Here is a 17553-nt window from a genome sequence, read left to right as displayed (position 1 = left end):
TGGCTCAAACCGGTTCAAACTGGATCAGACCGGTTCAAACTAGTTTTTCCAATTAAACCGGTTCAAACCGGATCAAACCAGTTCAAACTGGCTCAAACGAGTTCAACCAGTTTAGACCAGCTCACACCGGTTTTTGCCCGATTAAACCGGATCAAACTGGTTCAAACAGGTTTAGAACAGTTCAAACCGGTTTTTGCCCGATTAAACCGGTTCAAAGAGGCTCAAACTGGTTCAAACCAGATAGAAACGTTTTAAATTGGTTCAAACCGGTTTTTGCACGATTAAACGGTTTCAAACAGGCTGAAACCGTTTAAAACTAGATCAAATTATTTATTCAATACTTTAGAATTCTGTTACTAACCTACTCCTTCCCTATCCTCACTTGGCTGTTTCAAATTTTCTTTCTTAATTTTTTTTCCCTTAGGCATCATTTTCACAACTATTTCGTTTCTCTGGAAATGCTTTTCTGATTCTGAATCAGAACACAGCTCTCTGCTAATCATTTTGGACATTAAAGCCAGATCTTTTTCATTTGCTATGTTGACAGTAATAAAACACATTTGGTATTTCCTCTTTCCTTGAATCTTGAAATAGTATAAGGAATCTTTTAGGGTCCTCTGGTAAAAAAGAACTTATTCTAGTACTAGGAAGATACCATAATTGGTGAAGTGCTTGCTGTGGAAGCCCGAAGAATGGGCTTTTACTCCCAAACAAGCATAAAAAGTCTGAGCATAATGATGTGCCTTTGTAATTCCTATGCTGTAGAGACAGAGATGAGTATAATCATGGGGCTTGATGGCCATCCAGCCTAGCCTAACCAGTGAGGGACTATATCTCAATAAACTCACCACAAATAAAAAAGGAGAAAGAAATAAATGGCACCTAAGGAACTACATCTTAAATGGTACACACACATACACACACACACACACACACACACACACACACACACACACACATACACACACGGCTTTGTTTTTATTGGTGAGAACAAATGCTGAACTAAGCAAGTGCTCCACTCATACATTCCTCATACATTCCAGAATCCCCTGCCTAGGGAATGGCACTGCCCACAATCAGTGGGTCTTCCCAGATCAGCTAATTTAAGACAATCCCACACAAGCATGCTCACAGACCAACCTGATAGAGACAATCCCTCATTGAGAGTGCATTCCCAGAAGATTCTAGATTGTATCAAGTTGACAACTAAAACAAACCATCAAAAAGATCTTACTAAATTCCAATTTCAACTTGTTTAATACAATATGTTTTATTAAAAAAAAAAAATTCAAACAGTTCCTTCTTTGGTGATTCCTTTTGTGGCTTAAGAATGAAACTTTTATTTTAGAATACACATCTATTTTATGACTTCTTCCTCTTTTCTTTTCTTAATTGCTTTTTTATTTAATATTTTTCTCTTTCCCAGTTCCCTCTCTCTCCCTCCCTCACTTTTACCCTCTCTGCCCTCTCACATGCATTCTAACCACCCTCCCCTCTGATCCCCCCACCCCAATTCCATATGTAGGGGAATGCCATCCAGTTGGGGTCATGTAGATCTGACAGGTCATGTGAAGTAGGGACAAGGGCTTCTCTCCTGTCTCTAGGTTAAGGCAGTTATCCCTCCATGGGGGATGTGTTAGCAAGGTCCTTTTTTGCACCAGGGATACATCCTGGCTCCACTGTCTGAGGTCCCTTAGACTGCTCAGTCCTTCTGGCTGAGACCCATATTCAGGGGGCCCTGAGTCAGTCCCATGCTGGCTTGCTATCAGTCTGGGGGGACTGTTAGCTCCTCCTTGTTCAGGTAAGCTTTCTGTATGTGTTTCTGCAGTCTGGTCTTGTCCTTTCCATCATTTTATAAGATATAAAAAGTCTCAATTACTTTAAATATCTCTTTAAAAAAATGCCAATGATCTTTTCCAAGAAAAAAAGGGAGCCTATGCATTTAATCATGACTTGCATAAAATGGAATCTATGCTATCGTTTCATTTGTAATTTTTAAATATATGTGCATGTGTCTGTTTGGTACATATATGGCAATATGTGTGGAGGTACCTGAGAAGGCCAGAAGAGGGTGTCAGATCTCCAGGAGCTGGAGTTACAAGCATTTCTTAAGTGTTCATTTCAACACTAAACCTGAAGTTCAGTCTCCAACAGGTGACACCTAACATTTCTTACATTCTTTTTATGAAAAGTGTATTCATACAAGTAGCTCATTATTATTTGAAAACACATTTAGAGGCTAGAAAGAGAATTCTGAGAACTCAAGTCTTCTGGGAGACCAGAAAGTGTTCATAACCCCTATGCCATCTCTCCAGCCCATGGTTTCATGAAATGGAATTCTGGGTTTCCCCAGAACACTGCCAATATCAAAGTGAAGATGATAGTTTGTAAGTCTTGTTAACTACATGGTGTATATTAATGTTTATTTACTGAAAAGCAGTAAAAAAAATAAGTGAAAAATATGGCTGCATGTTCAGTGTTTGTATGCAGTATACGTGTGTTTACAAATCTGGGTATGCATATGTGTGCCAGTGTGTGTGTGTGTGTGTGTGTGTGTGTGTGTGTGTGTGTGTGTGTGCATGTGTGTGTGTGTGTGCATGTGTGTGTGTGTGTGTGTGTGTGCATGTGTGAGTGCATGTGTGTGGGTCAAAGCTCAACATTTTATGTCTTCCTCAATCACTATCAACTTTATTTTTTTTTTTTGAGGTAAAATCTCTTGTTGAACCTGGAGCTCACCAATTCATGTCCTCTGGCTGAAGAATAAGCACCGGTGCCCTCCTGTCTCTGCACACACCTGCCTCCCAGCCCCAGTGCTGCAGTTACAGATCTACAACACCACTTCTGGCTCTTTATGTAGCTTCTGGCTGTCAATTTTCTCAATGTACTCTTTAGTCTCTAAATGTGTTTTCAAATAACAGCTATAACTTGATAGGTATATTTTTTACAAAAGGAAACTCAAAGACAGTAAATTTACAAACAGGAAACATGTTAGGTGCTTTCTTAAGTACTACACATGAGCTTACAATGTTTTTACAAAAACATTGCTTTCATCTGCAAGGGGTGGAAAGGATGGCATGATGGGTAAGTCCTCAACTCAATTTGGTGTCCTCCTTGTCAGGCACTTATTATGTAACAGCCAAACTGATGTCTATATATCATGACTAAAGATAGGTAGTCTATTGTATGAATATATACCATTACACATAGTAACAATTATTAAAGGAAAGAAAGGATAACTTTCACTAAGTAGGTTCAAAGAAAATATGAGATAAGTTGGGCAGGTAGGGAAATGAAAGTGACTCTGGGAGAGGATTGACTATGACCAAAATACATTGTACAAAATCCTCAAAAGTTTAATAAAAAGTGAGAAAAGTCTCAAAATAAATACCTGTTGCAAATCACACATACATGCATAATTATAGTATATCCTACTAATATGTATAGGTACTATGTGTCAATTAAATTTTAAGGGAACTCCCATGTAAGCATCATTAGTGATCCTTCTAGTAATCATTTACAGGAATAAAATGTACTTAAATGGTGCTTGCAAGCAGATTCCTTGAATGGTTTGAGCTTCCTGGAGAGCTGTATATGATTAAATTTTCTGAACTGTAGACACATTAAGAAGATTCTATAATGTGATGTAAAATACTGTTCTCAATGGTATTATCTCTACAGACATTATCACTAATAAGTATAAGAAGAAATATCTCGATCTCAATGTCTGTGCTACTGGTGTTATGTTCAGAAAGCAGTCTCCTATACCAATTCATTAAAGGGTACCTCCCACTTTCTCTTCTAAGAGGGTCAATGAGGCTGAATTTATGTTGAGGTCCTTGATCCATATGGACATAAGTTTTGTGCATGGATATAGTCATGGATCTATCTGCAGTCTTCTACACACCACCATCCAGTTATGCCAGCACCATTTTTTGAGGATGCTTTCCTCTTTCCTTTGTATAATTTTAGCTGTTTTGTCAAAAATCAAGTGTTCACAGGTGTGTGGGTTGATATCAGGATTTTTGATTTGATTGCATTGGTCTGCCTGTCTATTTTTTTGCCAATGACAAGCTGTTTTCAGGGCTATAGCTCTATACTAGAGCTTAAAGTCAGGGATGGTGATGCCTCCTGAAGTTCCTTTACTGTAAAGGGTTGTTTTGGCAATCCTGGGTCTTTTGTTTTTCCATACAAATTTGAATATTATCCTTTCAATGACAGGGAAGAATTGTGGTGGGATTTTGATGGGGATTGCATTGAATCTGTATATTTATTTGGCAAGATTGCCATTTTTACTATGTTGATCCTACTTATCCAAGAGCATGGGTGATCTTTCCATTTTCTAGTATCTTCTTTAATTTCTTTCTATAAAGATGATGTGACCTCCTGAAACTGAGAAGCTTCCGTACACAAAGGACATAGTCAAAAAGACAAAATGGCAGCCTACAGAGTGGGAAAATATATTCACCAACCCCAAGTCTGACAGAAGGCTGATCACCAAAATATACAAAGAACTCAAGAAGCTAGCTAGACTCGAAAACATCAAATAATCCAATTAAAAGGTGGGATACATAACTGAATAGAAAATTCTCAATAGAAGAATCCAAAATGGCTGAAAGACACTTAAAAGAAACTGCTCAAAATCCTTAGCCATCAAGGCAATGCAAATCAAGGCAACTCTGAGATAACTGTCAGAATGACTAAAATTAGAAATGCCAAAGACAGTTTATGCTGAACTTGTACAGCCATTTTGGAGACCAGTGTGGTGATCACTGATCTCCAAAATGAGAATCAGTCTACCACAGGACTCAGCAATCCCACTCATAGGCATATACCCAAAAGAGGCACAATTGTGCAACAAGGACATCTGTTCAACTATGTTCATAGCAGCATTATTTGTAATAGCCAGAATGTGGAAACAACTTAGATGCCACAACTGAAGAATGGATAAAGAAGATGTGCCAGCCCTGATCCTGCTGCTCCTGTGTCCTGTCCCCATCAAGAGCACCCTTGGAGCTCTGACACACCCCCAGCCATCCCCACACGAGCCTGCTCCCCCTACCTTGTGTCCTACACCACCCACTGTCCTGCCGCTCTGGTTGAGCACTGGGACAGAGGGTGGAGCCAACAGTCCACCCTACTTCGGAGACTTCTTGGAGCAATTCTGAACAAAGAAGACCTTCCTATCCACACAGGACCACCCTGCTGCTTGGTCCAGTCCTGTGCTGGAGTCCTGGGCCCCTCCCAAAGATTCGCCTATCCCTGGAGGTCCACTCTGAGTTCCAGCAGGCAAGATCCTTGACCCACAAAGCAGGGCCTCTGCTAAAGAAAGAGGCCTCAGCTGGAGAGTGCAGTTTCCAGTGAGATCAGATTATCCTGCAGAAACTTCACGAGTTTTAGCTCAGCATTTGTCCTCTTATGCCAGCCATTAGCTAGAGCCATTGGCTAGTGGTATCTTAAACTGGATCCTCAGCCCTGACCCCATCCCAGGGTCCCTGTCTGCGGAGAGACCTCCTATAGAGCTTGGACCACCCAGAGCTACAGACATTTAATCTCTGACCCATATAAGCCCACCGAGGAAGTACCATAGAGAGAGGGGGAGACCCCAACAAGACCTACTGAAAGAAGCTATGCGAAGACAGCAATACAAGAAAACACCTAACAACAGAAAGACAAGCATGACACCACCAGAATCTAGGGAATCTACACCAACTAGAATGGAACACAACAAGAGAATAGGAGAGGAGAGGAGAACATGAGTGACCCAGAAGACTGAGTCAGGGAAAAAATAGAGGAGATCAAAAAAAGAGATACCATAAATAAAGCTGACCATGTACTTCTTCTAGAAAGTATCCTCATAATAATATCCACTGAAGTAATCAAATTAGCTGGTACACAACAGAAGTACTTAAAAATAACAATTATAAATATATTCAAAGAGATTATGAAGAAATGTATGAATTAAGATGATAAAAATACAGTTGGATTAAAAAATAAAAACAATTCAAGATATGAAAACAGAATTTAATAAAAAGACAATATCTAAAGAAAAGTCAAACTGAAAACTCAACATGGAAAACTCATTAAATAAAACCAAGATCTCAAAGTAATGGCTCACCAATAGGTTGGATAAATGAAGCAGAAGACAAAATAAGAGGTATCAAAGACAAGGCAGAAGAAATGAATCAATCAAAGAAAATGTTAAGTCAAAAAGGAAGGGACAAAACATCTAGGAAATCTGTGACACAATAAAAAGGACAAACGTAAGAATAATAGGTATACAAGAAAAAGAAATCCAGGTGAAAGGCAGTAAAAATATTTTCAACAAAATCAGAGAAGAAAATTCCTCAAGTCTAAAGAAAAAAAGTGCAAGAGGGATCAGAAAATACAATCCCCATGTCACATAATAGTCAAAACAATAAATGTAGAGAAGAAAAAAAGGATATTGAAGCTGAAAGAGAAAAAGACCATGTCAAATATTAGATATACCATGGAGGGCCTAGGTCCTGCCCCAGTGATGTGACAGTCTTTGATGATTCCTCCATGGGAGGTCTCACCCTCCCCAAGGAGTAGATGGGGGGGGTGAATTAGGCGGTTGGAGGGGGCAAAGGGAAAACTGGATGGAGAAGGAACTGGAATTGGTATGTAAAATAAGATTGTTTTAATTTAAATAAAAGTTAATAAAAAATAAAACTATAAAGGCGGGCCTATTAGAAAAACACCTAACTATGTATTGGAGACCTGAAAGTCAGGAGAGCCTGGATTGATGTTCTACAGATTCTGAAAGACCACAGATGCAAGCTCAGACTACTGTACCCAGTAAAACTACCAGGCATAATCAAAAGAAAATGGAAATATATTTCATGATGAAAACAGATTTAAGGGTTTTAAAGGTCTTCTAAACCATCTTTACAGAGCATCCTTGATGTAATGCTTCAGGCTGAAGAAAAGATTAAACTCAAGAGGATTAAATAACTTCAGAACAGTAAGTCAAAAGAGGTCTAATAAAATATGCTACCACCACTGCAACAACAAAATAAATGGAATTAATAAATAAACATTGGCCAATAATAATTCCAAATATTGTCTTGATTCCCTTCAAGAAAAAGGCATAATTAAAGAGATTATATTGGTAAAGAGGACTCATCTTTCTGCTGACTCTAAAGAATACCTCATCATCAATAGTAGATACTACCCTAGTGTGAAAGGAAAAGAAAAGGTATTCTACCAGGTGGTGGTGGCACATGCCTTTAATTTGAGTACTCAGGGAGGTAGAGGCAGGAGAATCTCTGAGTTCAAGGCCAGGGTGAGTTCCAGCCAGGGATATACAGAGTAACCCTGTCCAAAAAAAAAAAAAAAACAGGGGAAGAGGAGAGAGAGAATGAGGGAGGGAAGATGGAAAGAAGGAAGGAAGGAAGGAAAAGTATATCCTAAGCAAATGGAACAAAAAAACCCAGCAAGTATATCTATTGACACATTAGTCTATGGGTATAAAGTAACTTATCAGGTGGTTTAATAGTGCTCCAATTTAACAGATTCTTAGAAATATATTTTCCACTAAGGCCTATGAACTACCCAATATTGAGTTCTTGGCCCAGTGTCTTAGTCAGTGTTCTGTTGCTGTGAAGAGACACCATGACCACAGCACACTTACTAAAGAAAACGAAACAAAACAACAACAACAAAAAATTAATTGGGACTGGCTTACAGTTTCCGAGATAAAGGAGTTGTTGTGATGAATAGTGTGCCAAATAGTTACAATTGAGCCAGTGATTTGTGAGAAGGTAGATGGCAGGATGAAACTAGATAGAAGGTTGGACTGTGGTGACAGGAAACTGAAAGCAGTCAGCTCAATTTGAGCACACCCTGCTGGTCATGACAGACCTCAGGAAGAAACTCAGCTGCTGGAGGACTCACTTAATGTCCCAGTTCTCATTTTTCCCCACAATGACCCTGCTTTGTGTCTTATTGGAAGTACAAGAAAGGGCTCTTTTAATCACTTTCTTTTTTTTTTTTTTTTTTGACTGTTACTATGAAAGCATTAAAACATTTGTGTGTTCCTCAAGAGCTTTTGTTTGCTTGGCTGGTTGGTTTAGGTTTGGGTTTGGGCTTTTTGTTTTGGTTTGGTTTGGTTTGGTTGATTGGTTGGTTGGTTGGTTTAGGTTTGGGGTTTCTTTTTTGTGTGTTTGTTTGTTTGTTTGTTTGTTTTGCTTTTTGTTTGTTTTGTTGGTTGGTTGGTTTGGTTCTGAAAAAGCTGAGAAAAATAAAGGCAACATGACAATTCTTTTCCATCTTCAGCTCTAGGCTGAACAAGGTATCCCTCCTTAGGGAATAGGCTTCAAAAAGCCAGTTCGTGCACTAGGAATAAATACTGGTTCCACCGACAGCAGCCCCATAGACTGTCTAGGCCTCCCAACTTATACCCAGGTTCAAGGGGCCTAGTTTGGTTTTAGGGAGGAGTGATAAGCAAAGGGGTCAAGAGTGTGCTGGGAAACCCACCCAAATAGCTGATCTGAGCAAGTGGGAGCACACAGACATCAGACCGACAGCTGGGGGAACACACATACATTTTAAATTCCACGTGTGAAATTACTGAACATTATATGATCTTTGGTTTGGGTTTATTCTGCTTTGATAGGTTATTTGCTATCACAAACAGATGGGTAATTTGGCCTCCTCATAACCCCATGCTACCAATTTACCCTAATAATTTATGTGTGTAGAGAAGTTCTCACTCTAAGAAACTCATCTCCAGTGTGGATTGTGTATCAATGAATGAATGCAAAAAAAAAAAAATCACTTCGGGAAGAGAATATCAGACTTTTTAAGATCTGGCATATGGTAAAAATAACTGCTTCAAGTGGTGACCAGCTGCTACAGAGAATAACAGATAATATAGTGCTATTTCAGATCTCTATTTGGTCAAGAATAAGAGGGACGAAGCCCCATTTCCTTCCTCTTTAATTCTAAGGGTACCCTTAGAATTTCCTGTGTCAGATGATGGTGAAAGTGTTCCAAAAGGTCTCTCCAGATGTGAGCACCGTCATGATGGCATGAGAGTTTTTAACATTTAGTGCACTAACAGTAGTTAAAAAGGAACTTGTTGCAGTCCTGTAAATGTGCAGTGAAAGTACTGCTGTACTTGGTGTAATGCAAATGAACCTCACCTCTACATAGCTGACAGCATCATCAAAAAGGGTACCAGTGCCCAGAATCTGTGCTCCTCTGTGGCTGTCCAAATAGAAACATCTGCAGAGGAGCTTATACAGTGGAGATCATAAAGTTGTCATGAGACAATCTTAATAACTGGGAATCTGATGGCTTTCTTGTAATACAATTTGATACCATTAACACATACTTGCCTCAACATTATTGCTTTAAAGGAATTGTAATGCTTTCTGACTTGTTCTAATGATTTAGTAAAGTTACTAAATCTTGTAGAGACTTCTTAATGGCTGTGTGTAAAGTTTTTATAAAACTGTAGTGTGCCTGGTGGCGGCGGTGGTGGTGCACACCTTTAATTCCAGCACTCAGGAGGCAGAGACAGATGGATCTCTGTCTGGTCTCATCTACAATCTAGTTCCAGGACAGTCAGGGACACATGGAGAAACTGTGTTGAAAAACTAAAAAAGAAAAAACCTGTAATGTTTCTGAATGGAATGCCTTATACTATGAATGTTAATATGATGTGTAAAGGTGAAGATTAAAAGAATAAACTGTTAACATTGTTTCTTATAATGAGCTCTGAAGTTCCTCATTTCTGTATTGATACAAAGACCTCACTTACACTCTCTCATAATCTTTCTTTATTCTACCATCTCCAGCCAAATCCAATACTTTGTTTCAGAAAACAGTTCCATGCCACCAAAGAAATGCTAGCAAAGGCCAAACTAGATCACAATTTTATACATTAATTTTTTTAACCTTTTACGCATATTTTCTTGTTCAGCTACCTATGCTTGTTTTAATCTAAAATTATTATCACTTCAAACCCCCTCTCTCTCTAACACCTCCCAAAAGAAAACACTAAAGTGGAATAAACGATCCAAATATCCCAAGGGAACTCTTTCCCACTTTAATCCCTGTAGAAGGATGGCAGGAGTGTGCATCATTTGCTAGAAGCCCCACAGCCTGTGAACTGTATGTCAGAGCCTCATTCTGTTGCTAGTGGCAGAGCTAATCATGTTTTGTGTCTATGTAACACCTTTCTTTTGTGGCACTTGCAGAATATTACGTGTCTTGCATCACTAATCTGCAAACATCCTCACAGTTGTGAGACTAAATTGAAATGAGGGTTGTATTTTAACCTGAAAGGTGGAATGGGAAAAAATGAAAAACAAAGATGCTGAACACAGCATATCTTGTTGAGAGTGTATGGAAATGTTACGGGTCCAGACACTCATCCCCTGTCACATTAAATGCACCATTCTCCATAAGTGAATCTTTCTTTCAATCTAACACAGCCATGACTGAAAGCTGAAAGGAAGCCGCAGTAACTAAGCAGCAGAGTGGAACCTCAGGGCCTCTGTGTTTCCCTTTTAACTCTGTTCCTAATTTGTGACGTGACCCCGAGAAACCCTTTGCCCTCTTTAAGCCTCAATTGTTTTACTTACAAAATAATATTATGTCAGCCATATTGCTCAGCACCCTTATTCTGGCTCCCAACACCCAGTCCTTTATAGTGTCTTTTAATTAATCTGTTCATGTATTCAACAAATAAATATTGAATATCCTCTGTGTTTAAGGAACTGGCCCAGACACTTGGACTTCTAAAAGAAATTAAGACATTATCTTAAGTTTTAATAACAGGAATAGGATCACTTACATGTATAAAAATAACTTCATCATAAACCATTATATATTAAATGTCACAGGATGTAAATTAGATATTAAATGAATTCTGAAGATTTGCTTCTAGCATATTGGGTTGATAAAATACTCTCTATAATGTGAAAGAAATAACAACAGAATTTTCAAATTATGTTAATAAAATAAAAATGATTACATGGAAACATAACAATGTTTTATTATTTTAATTGTATCTGAAAAGTAAGAGGATGGTTCAAATCAAGGGTCTTCAGAACAGTCTGTGGATGGTTAAACTATTTTCACAGTTCAATGGCCAGAAATTTTTCAAAACAGGAAGATTGGTGTAAACAAAGGCCTTGAACAGAAACCATTAAGAAACGTTAAGAGGTCAAAAGATTGAAAGCCATAATGAAGGGACAACACATCGTAAGGCATGGGACAGACAGCATGAAGGAGTCCAAGAAATTATAATTAGAAAAGTTGTTGTCTTAAAATATTCACATGTGGTGGTTGATCTGTAGTTGAAATTAACTTAGTGTTAAAATTTAAGAAAGCTGAAATAATTTGAAAAGTGGAACCCATTGTTTGTTGTGCTGAGCAAAAAAGATGCTGATAAGAAGGGAGTGATAAAAATTATGAACACTACCCAAAGTGAACAAAACGGCGAGATAGAAAAGCCAACAGATGGCAGAAAGAAGGTAAGAGGAAGACCAAACAGTAAATTTCATTAAATCAGCAGAAATAATATTGGAAGATTGGAGATGTTCAAGATTTTAGACTCTAATTGCACTATTTCTTTACTTAGGAATTTGCTAACCTACCTTAGCTGTAGCTGACTCAGAAGCCCTAGAAGTCACCCTCCAAGTCACAGTACACTCCATTCTCCACAGCTCAGACTCTGATATTTCTCTACTCACATTCAGTAGACTCTTTTCCTTAAGTTGGTGCTGAGTTTATCCATGTTTCATGAACATAAAACAGTAGTTGGAAAATAAACTTATTTATTGACTGTGGGTGTAACTAGTTCAGAAAGAATTGTCCTGCGTTTCCATTATGAAGTACACTTTCCACTTGACTGAGAAATAAAAAATGTGATTCACTAATGTAGTCACTTTGAATTCTCCTTGTGGATCCATGTTTATGAAAAACTGGTATAACTCACAGCATTTTGCAATAAGACATTTTCAATGTTTCTAAGTAGTAGATGATAAACTAACGAGCTAAAAATGAGAGATTTTTTTAAGTTTGTTCTTCATTTTATTTTTCACCTTTGACCTAGTTTTTCTTTCTTTTTCTTTTTTTCTTTCTTCTTTTGATAGCTGGTTTGCCTTTGATCAAGAGCAGTGAATGATCAATGATAAGAATGCAGGTCTTACATCAAAGATCACAACCATTTCTTGATGATTAGCTTGGTGAGTAATTCCAAACTTACTATAGTCCACAGTTCTACACTGTATAGGACTGTATGTAGCTGTATGTCCTCCTGCAGGAAAAAGAAACTAAAAGGAAATTAACTCAAATATGCCATCTGGCTCTGTTAGAATTGGTATAGGTTATGAAAATACCAGTGTAATAGTAACCAGTGGGTTCTAAGGCCATTTGTGGTGACAAGACTTTGCATTTTCAGGCTTTTATGTGAATTGGTTTCTAAACTATTGCAATGGATTTTTCTCAACATTCTAACACATAATTATGCATTCATAAATATAATTTTATCACTTCTGAACCTACTAGTTGAGATGGAGTATAAGCATGGTTTACTTTTTCTTTTTTCTTTTTTTTTTTTTTTTTTTTTTTTGCCTCAAAAAATGACATTTATTCAGAGAGAGAGAGAGAGAGAGAGAGAGAGAGAACAAAAAACAAAACAAGATGTTCATCCCTTGGCTCCCTTCCCTCCCCCCCCCCTCCAGCTGTTCCTCAGCCCCCAAGGACTGAACCCTGGCTAGGGCCAGGTAGCAGGACAGCTCCTCAAATGAGGTCAGCAACACTGAGGGGCATCTCTTCAATGGACGTGTTGTAGAATTTCTCAATGTCTCGAAGAGTCCTCTTGTCTTCTTCTGTCACCATATTAATAGCCACACCTTTACGCCCAAAGCAACCACCACGACCAATTCTGTGGATGTAGTTTTCCCTGTTGGTGGGAAGGTCGTAATTGATAACTAAGGAGACCTGCTGCACATCAATGCCTCTGGCCAACAGGTCAGTTGTAATTAATACTCCTCTAGAACCAGACTGGAACTCCCTCATGATCACATCTCGTTCCTTTTGGTCCATATCTCCATGCATGGCGGAAACAGTGAAATCCCGGGCATGCATCTTCTCAGTGAGCCAATCCACCTTCCTTCTGGTATTGATAAAGATTACTGCCTGGGTGATAGCCAGGGTTTCGTACAAGTCACACAATGTGTCAAGCTCCCACTCTTCTCTTTCCACATTGATGTAGAACTGACGGATACCCTCCAGGGTCAACTCTTCCTTCTTTACAAGAAACCGAATGGGGTCTCTCATGAACTTCTTGGTCACCTCAAGGACATCAGAGGGCATTGTAGCAGACAATAAAACTACCTGTGTGTTACTGTTAAGCTTTTGGAATATATCATATATCTTGACCTTGAACCCACGGCTTAACATTTCATCTGCTTCATCCAGTACAAACATCTTGATGTATTTGGGGGACAGATATCTCCAGTTAAGCATATCAAAAACACGGCCAGGGGTGCCCATGATGATATGGGGAGCTTCCATCTGCAGCTTCTGCACCTCAGCATGCACATTGGTGCCCCCAATACAGGCATGACAAGAGGTACCCATGTAGTCTCCTAATGCCATGGCCACCTTTTGTATCTGCTGAGCCAACTCACAAGTGGGTGCCAGAACCAAAGCTTGAGTAGCCTTCAGATCTAACTCAATCTGCTGCAGAATTGATATGGCAAATGTAGCAGTTTTCCCAGTCCCAGACTGGGCTTGAGCAATCACATCATATCCCTTGATACAAGGTAGAATGGCTCACTGCTGGATGGCTGAGGGCTTCTCAAAACCATAGGCATAAATACCACGGAGGAGGGATTCTGAGAGATTCATGTCATCAAAGCTATCCACAATCTTATTCCAGTTACTCTCAATGATGCCTTCAGGCTTCATCCCGTAGGGGCCATTGTCTCTGGATCCAGAATCCTGACTCACAGACATGATCCTTAGAATCTAGCGGTTTACTTTTTCTTAATTATTTTTTTTCATTTTGCTGATGAAACTGTTAACAAATATCTCTTCATTTATATTGATTTTGTCACTATTTGTATTTAAATTAGAAACAATCTTATTTTATATACCATTCCCAGTTCCCTCTCCTTCCCATTCTCCCATGCCTCCCAATGACCTAGATCCAATTTCTCTTCTGCTCCATAGAAAGGGTGAGGCCTTCTATGGAGAATCATCAAAGTCTGTCACATCATTTGGGGCAAGGCCTAGGCCGTCCCCTGTGTGTCTAGGCTGAGAAAGTATACCTCTATGGGGAGTAGGCTCCCAATGTCCAGAGATCTACTAGAATGACCCCCAGCTAAGAATCTAAACAATAGTGAAGAGGCTACCTTAAATGCCCTTCCCCTATAATGAGATTGATGGCTACATTACATGCCATCATAGAGCCTTCATCCAGTAGCTGATAAAAAACAGAAGCAGAGACCCACAGCTAAGTACTGAGCCAAATTCCTGGAATCCAGATGTAGAAAGGGAAGAGTGATGAGCAAAGGGGTTAAGACCATAAGACAGAAACAGCTGATGTGAACAAGGGAGAACTCATGGATCCCAGACTGACAACTTGGAAACCAACATAGGATGGAACCAGATCTCCTGCACATGAGTGATAGTTAGGAGACCTGGGCAGTATATGCTATCAGGTTCTGACTATAACACTGAACAAAAGTACTTCTTATACAATCTACTGTTAATTTATAAAAATGTCCAATAAATAACTCCTTTTAAAAAAAACACTATCTAATAGCATAACATGCCTCCTCCATAGCAAGTACATAATTTAATCTCAGATTCATAACAGGTTTAGAACATTTTTTCTATATTTTATTTAATTTGACCTTCACAGTATCCTAGTAAAGTGGGTCCCTAAATACTTTTATTATCTCTACTTTCAGATGATAAAAGTAGAACTCAGTGCAATCAACTACTTGCTCACATTTATATTCATAATAAACACTTAACACTAGATTTCTGGTATTTGGTACATAACATGTCATGTGATTGAACACTAATGAGAGAACTTTAATAATGTTTCACTCTGAAAAAAAGTACTGACATTCAGTTCAATATAATATGAAAAAGAAAGGAGGTAAAAAAAAAATGTCATTTACACCTGGGTGGTGGTGGTGCATTGTTAGCAGTAGTTTTTCCCTGCCAGTCTGGTTCCACTGCTATGCCAGCCCAAAAAACACACAGAGACACTGTATTAGATGTTAAGCTGTTGGCCTGTTACTAGTGTTTCTTGTTGGCTAGCTCTGTCTTAAATATCAACCCATTTCTACCAATATAAGTATTTCCACATGGTCTCATCTTAACAGAGAGAGGGCCCAGTGTTCTACTCTCCCCATCCTCCATCTAGAGTCTCCTTCCTACTCCTTCCTGAATCCTCCTTGTCTCCTAGTCCCGCCTATCTTGCTTTCCTATTGGCCAACAGTGCTTTATTCACTAACCAATATGAGAAACATATTTACAGAATGACACCTCCCATCATCTCCTCTTTTCTATCTAAATAGAAAGAAGAGTTTTAACCTTAAAAAAGCAAAATATATAACAAAACAGTTATCAAATATATAACAAACACAGTTAACAATGTTTAGTTCATTAACATTTCATCATCTATCCTATCTTTATGAGTCTAAAGTTGTATATGTAACATCTTTAATCTCAATTAAGGAAAACTATAACCATAACTATCTGTCTTCAACTCCATCAAAGACCAAAGAAGGATAATATATAAACTCTAGAAATGACAGAGACAACTTGCCTGGTCAGTCACCCAAAGTTCTTATGTAATGTTTCATCTTCAGCCCATAGGCCACAGTGTGTCTGGCAGACTCCTCAGCAAAGCAGGAAACTTTAAACTGTCCTCCTGTATTGGCAGTTTGTCAGTCACTTTTCTCTGTATCCTGCAGACTGTCTGGCAGATTCTTCCATGAAGCAGGAACCCTGTAGTAATTTCCATCTTGCATCAGCAGTCACTTTTATGTGGGTCCTACATGTCAGTTTATACAGCCTATAGTCAAACTGTCCAGACAAGAGCAGTGTCTTGCCCAAATTGCTAGTCTTGCCATATTGAAAGAAAACTCCATAACGAGTTACTTCTATGTCCATCTTTCTTTCTGATGCAGGTGGTGTTGCCAGGAGCATTTGTGCCTCACTGTCAAGAAAAATCCTAAACCATTTTAAATGCCATATTCTGTAGGTCTTTGAAAGGTTTGAAGAATGCTTATCCATCTCAAATACATCTCTATATATCTAGAAATCCTAACTAATTTATCTCTAAGTTTTGACTATCATAGGTAACTATCTATAATCTGTACTAAATTATACATTATATTTCTAAATGAGCTATATAAGCACAATAACTAAACAAGAAGAGAAATATACTTATCACAAAATTGACCTTAAATTTGTATCCATAAATGAAAATCCATTCCAAAACAAAGTATTCATATCTATACAATAATCCCCTTTTCCCTTTAAAAAGAATTGGTTGTGATCATTAACTATTTATAACCAAGCCTATTTAAATGAAAACAAACATTTATAAACAATATTTGGGAATTTTGGCATCATTCTTTCCAAACTGCTTCCTTCTCATAGGGGGTGCTGTCATGGGGATCCTAAGAAGACTCAGAAACCCTGGCTGTAGTTTGTAAGGCTGCCTTGTCCCAACTGTTTTGAATGTGGGATCACCTATGACACTGTTTCAGGAGGTCTGGCTTAATCAAACCATGTTAATCTGGAAGGAATCCACAGCTTTTTATTTTCTGTGGAAACAAAATTAAAAATCCTTTTCCCCAGTAACCTGTCCTTAGACTTAAATTTTGGAGTCAAAGCATTTTTAAAATATATAAATTGAGTTAATTTCACAGCATTGATAATCAAGTGTACTTCCTTAGCAATTGAGCAATTTAAAGTCAACACCAATGTATATACTATCCAGAACATTTTTGTGCTTTCCATCTTTATGTGGCTTTTTATTACTCTATTTCTTCTACTTCTATTTTCTCATTTTTTGAGACAGGGTTTCTCTGTGTAACTTTTATCTGTCCTGGAATTAACTCTGTATACCAGGTTTAGTTTGAGATCACAGAGATCTGCTTGCCTCTGTCTCCCAAGTGCTAGAATTAAAGATGTGTGCCACCACACTCAGCTACTCTCTTTTTATTATTCTTTTTTAAACTATTTTATCCTTTTTCTTTTTCTCTCCCAAGACTATGTATATTTTAAAACACAATGTAAACCTTTAGCAGTTTTTCTTATTTTGAATCTGTCTTTACTGTAAATCTTTATCTTTTTCTGGCCACTAGTCTTTTATCTAGTAAACAGCAACATTGCTAAAATGAAAGCCACAGCTGTATTAGCTATGGTCTATCCAAGATGGCGGTTGAGTACCTTTCCCGCCAGAACTGACAGCAGTGCTTACTGCCTTGGTCTATGCTACCATCCAGCAGCATGCTGCTGGCTTGGAGATGTGATCACTGGCATTGC

The 17553-nt window shown here is 38.4% G+C and overlaps 1 protein-coding gene across 1 annotated transcript; it reads right to left on the bottom strand.

Annotated features, from left to right (window-relative positions):
- Positions 1–12700: 12700 nt before the first annotated feature.
- LOC127238639 (eukaryotic initiation factor 4A-I-like) lies at positions 12701–13995 on the bottom strand. The gene is given in 1 exon segment (XM_051207296.1): positions 12701–13995. A coding segment is annotated over 1 exon segment (1221 nt). The 3' UTR covers positions 12701–12774.
- Positions 13996–17553: the final 3558 nt, after the last annotated feature.

This window comes from Phodopus roborovskii, unplaced genomic scaffold (genome assembly GCF_943737965.1).
Source record: "Phodopus roborovskii unplaced genomic scaffold, PHOROB, whole genome shotgun sequence".
In the NCBI taxonomy this organism is placed as follows: domain Eukaryota; kingdom Metazoa; phylum Chordata; class Mammalia; order Rodentia; family Cricetidae; genus Phodopus; species Phodopus roborovskii.
Note: the sequence above shows the minus strand (reverse complement) of the source record. Positions and strands in the feature narration are given on the sequence as shown.